The sequence below is a fragment of the Sinocyclocheilus grahami genome, unplaced genomic scaffold (genome assembly GCF_001515645.1).
Source record: "Sinocyclocheilus grahami isolate Dianchi unplaced genomic scaffold, SAMN03320097.WGS_v1.1 scaffold118.1, whole genome shotgun sequence".
NCBI classification, from domain to species: Eukaryota; Metazoa; Chordata; class Actinopteri; order Cypriniformes; family Cyprinidae; genus Sinocyclocheilus; species Sinocyclocheilus grahami.
The window spans coordinates 1,373,577-1,380,995 of record NW_015505297.1 but is presented as its reverse complement, the minus strand read 5'-3'; the positions used below and the strand labels follow the sequence as shown (position 1 = coordinate 1,380,995).

The 7,419-nt window shown below is 41.7% G+C and overlaps 1 protein-coding gene across 1 annotated transcript in view; it reads left to right on the top strand.

Moving 5' to 3' along the window:
- The window catches only part of LOC107589619 (dapper homolog 1-like), a 7,119-nt gene extending 712 nt beyond the window's left edge, over positions 1-6,407 (top strand). The window contains exons 2-4 of the mRNA XM_016278120.1: positions 2,284-2,413; positions 3,247-3,402; positions 3,959-6,407. Of these exons, the coding sequence (XP_016133606.1) occupies positions 2,284-2,413; positions 3,247-3,402; positions 3,959-5,826 (2,154 nt within the window). The 3' untranslated portion in view covers positions 5,827-6,407. The remainder of the gene's footprint in view (positions 1-2,283; positions 2,414-3,246; positions 3,403-3,958) is intronic.
- Positions 6,408-7,419: the final 1,012 nt, after the last annotated feature.

Below are 7,419 nucleotides of genomic sequence, written 5' to 3'. Positions count from 1 at the left end.
TATATATATATATATATATATATATATATATTATTGTTGAAGTAGTTTATATGTAGTGCAACCTTTCTCTTTTTTTATTTTTTTTTATTTTAGTAATGGTAATGAAATATCTCTTACAAAAATACTATGGCAGTACCATAGTACAGTGACAATATCTGATGGTAGTACTATGTACTTATATATATATATACACACAATACAAAATTTCATTTACCATTGTGCTTGCATAGCAGTCCAAGTTTCTTAGAAAAATACCATGGTTCTACCAGGGTACATGTCCATTTTTTAAGTGATGATAACCCCACAGTACTATGGTATGTATGAAAGAGGCATAGTATAACCATGGTACCACCACTGTAAATTTTTGCAAGGGAGGTCTCATAACTAAACTGAGAGTAAAAGTACGAATTTGTATGATTTTGAATGCATTTTATATTTTGACTTTGATGCATTTGATGCATTGAGAACTTTTATATTTTGAAATTGGCATTTAAAAAAAAGACTTCTTTTCACATTTAGTTGTATTGAATTAAATTAAAATATTTTAAACATCAAATTAAAATCTAAAATCAAATTAAAACTTCCTGGAACATCCTTGAGTTTCTAATGCAAATCTACGAGGGTGTCCGACCGGCCTGAATGAGATTAGTTGATGGGTTTCAATGGAAATTAACTTTTTACAAGCCCAGCTCAAGACCCCTGCTGTCTTTAGAGGATGACCAAGATTAAATTTAACAGTTGGGCCAAAGACACCTGGTTCCACTTGAGGTATTTGCAAACATTTCCATTAGTGTAACCCTATGGGTCCATGCTTTGTGGTTAATGTATTGTATACAGAAAAGAATTACAAGGTTTGGATTTGTTTTCTGGCTTTGCTAAAGCCTCAGACATGTACACAAGTGGCTTGAGTCTTCCCCATAATTACACTTGTTTATCTTGAGGTCAGTTTGTTTGCTTGCCTCACACCCAGAACTGCATTAAAGTTAATGGTAATTTGTAGATCATATAATGCCTAATGTCCTTATGATTTCCCAGTAACAAACAACCAATCCTCTGTGGTCTTTGACTAAGTTAAATGAATCAAGTATAAACCAGAAATGTAGACACCGTTGTCCCAAACCCAGGCCCAGGCCATCGACAGTGGTCTGGGGTTAATTTGATGCCGTTTCAAAATAACCGTCAGTGTGCTCTGCAAATGGCACTTTGTGTAAAAATGGTCTGCACAGCCCAGCATGCTGAGAGCTCAGGGCCCATAAATCACTCGCAGCCCGCCTGTCAGGACCAGGCTTTTTTACAGCCTCGGACTGCAGTGATGGAAACGCCATTCCCCTGCTCTATATAGCCTGGAATCTGCACTGCATTACTTCCCCTGTCAGCAAACAGCAGTTAAAATTTGCTGCAGATAACATGCCTCTGATTATAGGTAATTTGAAGTAATGTCCGTCTGCTTTGAAGGGGCCACATTTTCCTCAGTCTGCCATTTCACCACACTTAATTTGGAATGCAGCACATGATACGGGTGTTGTCAGATGCATCCAATTGCTCTCAAGCAGTGTGTCAAAGTCGAATGGTTATTCCCATACGAGGTGTGACTCTAATTTAGTTCATTTTATACAACAGTTTGTTCTGGTTCTCAAATCTGATTGGTTGAGAACCGTGAGATATTGTACTGGTATCGCTACAGGAACGCCCTTTCACAATTTTGTATCACTCCGCTTGTTCTAGCCGGGTCTATGTTTTTTTTTTTTTATTATTCACTGAGCTAATCGTAGAGTACGTTAGTTAATATAAGAAGAAACATCTAGCTTCGTGGTCTCTCTCTCTCATTTGGTTGCACGTCTTGCCGCATTGTTTCTCTCTTATAACCTCGTTATTTCTCACTAATAACCTAACTGAAGCAGCACATGCCCTTGATACGAATTCTAAAAGTGACGTATGTTTAACTGTCAACTTGAGCTTTGAATCCATGGCGGAAGGAAGTAGTTCCGCACAAAAGAGGGTTTTATTAGGCACTCCGTTGTTTCTTGTTTAATTACACACGTTCCGTCGAACTGTTGTATAAAAGCAATATCACTCTCATACTCGAGCGATATTGCTCATACATCTGTCTGATCGGTGCCGTGAAGCCACCGGCATTGTGAAATGCAATTGTTTCCAGATTGTTATTAGGGCTGCAGGGCAAAATCTTCTAAATGAATCTTAGCAATCATGAGGCTGCTAAACTACTAGACATTCATGAAACCTTGTATTAACATATTTTCAAAATGTATTGTTTCTTTATAGAACTGCCTTAGGAGGCGTGATGCAGGTTTGATCAACCAGCTCCAGGAATTAGACAAACAGATCAGCGACCTGCGGTTGGACACAGAGACTTCGCATGAACATGTGGAAACGGACAGCCGGCCAAGTTCAGGTTAGTATCTGTTGTGAAGCCGTAACACTTTGTGAGGAGACTGAATTCTGTGCACTGCATGTTTGATCATCAAAACACTGAAAAAAAGCACCAAAAAACATTTTTAATGATTAATGGTTAATCTTCTACAATCACCAGAGGGAGGTAATCAGACATCCTGTTCAAATTTTATCACTTTGCATAAGACTACTTTATGTGCTTTGGGCCTGTAGTAGCTTGTGTACCTGCAAGCCCTAATGTCTGTTGGAGACTGCTTAACTGTTTTGCTTAAGCACTAATTTGGTAATACGAACAATCTGCACCCTGTGCTAGAGGCCTGCTACAGCTACATTGGTTTACATTCCAAATACGAGAGGTCATTTTAGTGCTGGGACTGACTGCACTTTTGTTGGAGGAAGGTTATATAAAGTGGAGATTGATTACGCACGTGTATGCTCTTCTCTGAAAGTCTCGATTGTTGAAATGGCCTTATAACTGCTTCTAATGTTAAGGAGTTCTTCAGTCCACAAGTTGGTATTATTTTCTTTACAGCCCAAAGGTGGTCTTTTGTTTGATGAGTACAGCTATTTTGGTGTTGTTTGTAGTAGTTGTAATGGTTTTATTCCTTACTTCACCATTTTAATGCTAATATCAATTGTGATGTATGGAGATCTGGTTCCTAGCTCTATTTCCTCTTGCAAATGGATACCTTCCTGGAAGCTATGTTATTCAAATTGTAATTGGAAGTAGGTTCCAGAAGAGAGCTCAGTGGAAAAGCACAGTCTTTGCATTGTCACCTCATTCCTGAAGATGTCAAATTAATGTGTTAATCTCTCGCCCTCTCTCTCCCCCAGGCTTTTACGACCTAAGCGACGGTGCTTCAGGATCCCTCTCCAATTCCTCCAACTCTGTCTTCAGCGAGTGTTTGTCCAGTTGTCGTTCCACCACCTGCCTGTGCACCCCCCTCGACACCTCACTCTGTGTCTCCGAGGGAAGGCTTAAGCCTGCAGGTGAGAGTCTTCTTGTGACGATTTGAGGTTTCTGGGTCATTCAGACTGGTCTTTCCCATCAGCACTGTTCCATGTAGTCTCGAAATGCTCTTCCCTTCTTTAGCTTTGTTAACCAAATGCAGAACTATTTACTTAATGGCGATTTCTTCCTCTGGCTTACAAGCTGGTATCACAAAGAAAGGCTGCTTTGTTTGTATGTTTCTAGTTTCTTCAAATGACATCCGTTTTTGTGTTGCATTACTGTTAGCAGACAGCATTCTGTAATCACTTAAGCTTGACTGTGCAAATAGAGGTGAAACTAGAGAAGTTTGGTACCAGACAGAGATAGAAACAGTTTCACAGCCCTGCTGATGGCTCTCCCAGCCACACCTATAAGCTAGCAACAAAAGGCTCATTAGCAAATGAAAACCAATCAACCACCCACCTAGCTAAGCACTAGAACTCTAGGAATCAGAAATCATCTGCTCTCACAGGCCATGGCATCATGAAATTACTTTAGTAATCTGACATTGCCTTTTCTTGCAGTATTAACTGTTGTGTCCTCTGGGATTTACAGATGAGCTGGGCATTTGTGCCGAGTGTGATTGCCATTGTGAAGACTCGAGTTCTGGAACAGTCCGCAGGTCTCTTTCTGCATCCTACTCCCCTTCCCCGGATGGCTCCTGCGATGGCCTGTCCAAGTTCCACTGTGACCTCATTGCCAAAAACGGTAATGATGTTTACCGGTACCCCAGCCCTCTCCATGCGGTGGCTGTCCAGAGCCCCATCTTCTTTCAATCCATGACTAGTCACCTAAAGGACGATTGTAACTTCTCCAAGCCTGGTGAAACATCGAGTGATGAACAGAAACCTGAGCAGGTCGTGGGCACTCAGAATTCTTCCTGGCATGCCACTCAAACACTCCCAAACAAAAAACTGGATAGTTATATCTTTGGGCTACTTCAGAGGAGGGCACAGCCCTTGAGGACCAACAAACCCAGAACAAGCATCAACACTGACCCCTCCAAGAGCATTTTAAGGCAGGCTAGTCTTTGCTCACGGGCCCCTGCTGCTGTCCAGGCCCAACAATGGACCTCTGACCTCAAGCCTAACTGGCAGATGTGTTTACAAGATTCATCAGCAGCTAGCACTGAGCCAAGCACAGCTTCGCCCCAAAGACAGTGGTCTGCTGAGTCCAAGGGAGGTACCCTACAAAATGGAGCATACTTTTCTCCAAGACGGCCACAGAACGGTTACACAACCACCAATGATAATAGCACTAGTTGCCTCTTGAAGAAGAAAGTTTCTGGAGCCACTAAAGGCCAGCCGTTAAGTGTTGCATCGGAGGACTGCCAGGATTTAGGCAGCCCAAATGCAGTTTCCTCTCCCAAACATGGCAAGCATTCTTATTACGCTGTGGAGGACAATATATCTGGACAGACAATGAAAGCAAGTCCTCTTAAGAGGAGTCCTAAGGTTCAGGCTCCAGCAAGTTGTAGTAAAGACGCAGAACAGCTGGCTCCAGAGTTGCTCAGCCTTGGTTCTTCTTCGCAAAGTCAAGATGAAGGAGGTCAATTGGTCAGTGCCCAGTACATCCCTGCTCAGAAACAGAATGTAAATCTGTGCAAGGGTGGCACCAAGAACATCAAGATTGTCAAAGTGAAAAATTCCACCAGTGCAAAAAGTAGACCTCACATTTCCGAGCATGTTTCAGAGACTGACAAGCATCGGACAGGATCTAGGCGGTCTAGACAAGTGGATGACATCCACCACTTGCACAAATCCTCCAAGAAGGCCTCCACAAAAGCCAAGAGAATTCCTGCCTCCATCCCTGAAGGACGAATCTTGGAGAAGCACACCAGTTCCACTGGGGGTCGATCTTCTGCCCAGAGACACCATGGACATCACCGACATCATGATGCAGTGTTGGCCAAACCCAAGTACAAGCGTAACGACTACCACCGGCGGCCAAAGGGTCTTCACGAGATCCCATACGAGGAGGCTTTCAAGAGGGCTCACCGCAGACAGAAACGAGAAATGCTGGGCCACATGTCAGCCATGTACTTGCCATCTAACGCACACTACACCAGCCCCTATGCCTACATAGGCAGCGACTCTGAATATTCTGCAGAGTGCGCCTCTCTCTTCCATTCCACCATTCTGGACACAAGCGAGGATGAGCGCAGTAACTATACCACCAACTGTTTTGGGGACAGCGAGTCGAGTGCTAGCGAGGCGGACTATGTAGCTGAGAGCAGCACTAGCAGTGACTCTGAGGGGAGTGCAGGGGTAAATTGGCCCCAATTCAACCAGGCAGGTACAGGATCCCACGGAATGACATCAGCACAGGCAAAGGCATTTGTTAAAATTAAGGCTTCCCACAACTTGAAGAAGAAGATCTTACGTTTCCGATCAGGCTCATTAAAACTCATGACCACTGTGTGAGAGACTTGATGAACCCTGAGATCTGTTAGAATGCAGCCAATCAAATTGGCTTCTTTCCCTTATCAAACAATCAAGTGCCTAGGCAGAAATCAGCTGCAAGGCCTAAAACTGCCTGTCGGTCAGCTGGGAACTCAACTTCTGTCCAGCACAACGCCTTCCCCTGCACTTTTTATTCATTGTCTGTTGCCTTTTTTTCTTTTTGTTTTGTATTTATTATAAATTGAGCTTTTGCTGTGATGTGTTTACATAGCAAGTACTATGTAAATGCATTGTTCATACATGGTTTACTTTTTTTAAAGATATTTATAACTTAATATATTTGGTTAGCCATACATGGAAATGGAATAGGAAGTATGACTGAGCTAAAGCAGTGTATTACAGACGCAGTCTGTCTGAGAAATGTCCAGTGCTACCAAGACTAGTTCACCTTCTGATTGTTAAGGGCTTTTGTTAAATGCACATTAAATATGCATGAGCAACAGCTTCACCATTTACCTTATTAGCTGTAAATTACCCTTCTGTAAAAAAATGCTAATGTAATGTTGATTTCTTGTCTTTTTATTCTTTATTAAATCCCAGTTAAAATCATTCAGTCTCTTTGTTTATTTGATGATAGTGGCTGGTTTTCTATGTACTTTTGAGCACAAAAAACCATGTTAAATTAGCATCATATGCACCAAACAACCCTAAATTTGCACTTCTGTTTATTTTTATGGCCCAAGATTTGAATCTTCTGATGTCAAGGGCATGTTAAACCACCCCAAACCCCTTTCTAAAGCTGATAGTGGTTACATTTGCCATCTACTTTTAGTCTCTGCATGCCTTTAGCAAACAAACCATTAAAGTTCTTCCTCCATGCCATCTGGGTAACATTGTTCAAGGGCAGCAAACTCACGTCAGTGTCAGCAGTGCTGTAGGTCTCCTCCGGCACTGAAGAACATAATGAAAACATGAGGATCAGATGCTGCATTTATTTTTTATTTAAATGCATCTTTGCAATTGACATCTCTGCTGTTGATGATCTGGAGAGAAAAATAGATTAAACATAGAACAGATATCAGAAAATGATACTTAAAGCTGAATATGTAGTGCAAGACAATAGTGCAAACAAGTAAACCTGTTGAACTCAAGACTGCTGTCCTTAAATGAGTATCTGACCTTTCATTTTTGGCTTGTGTCTCTCACAGTCGCATTGGAGAGATTTCCCCTTCTGTTTCCAGAATCTAGCAGAGATGGCCTCCTGGAATAGGTCTGGCTTTTTAAAGCACAGTACGTCTGTTTAGATTACCGCAGCTGTGTGAAAACCAGAGTGTGTTCTCCTCTTTCTGGCATTTAGGAGCACATGGTTTTTCCTGCCTGGTTACAATATGTTTCTTTATCTATGCTGAGACCACCAAATCTCGTAATCGGAATCAGTTTAATTTGAGTTTATTTAGCACGCATGATAACCATAGATATCCAACATCAAGGACAAAAGGATTAAAGTATAGGAAATTCATTAAGATGGTGTCAGATTTCACGAACATCCATGTGCATCCATATTGTTGTTACTAAATATTTTGAATTGCAGATAATTATTGCCCTTAAAGTTGT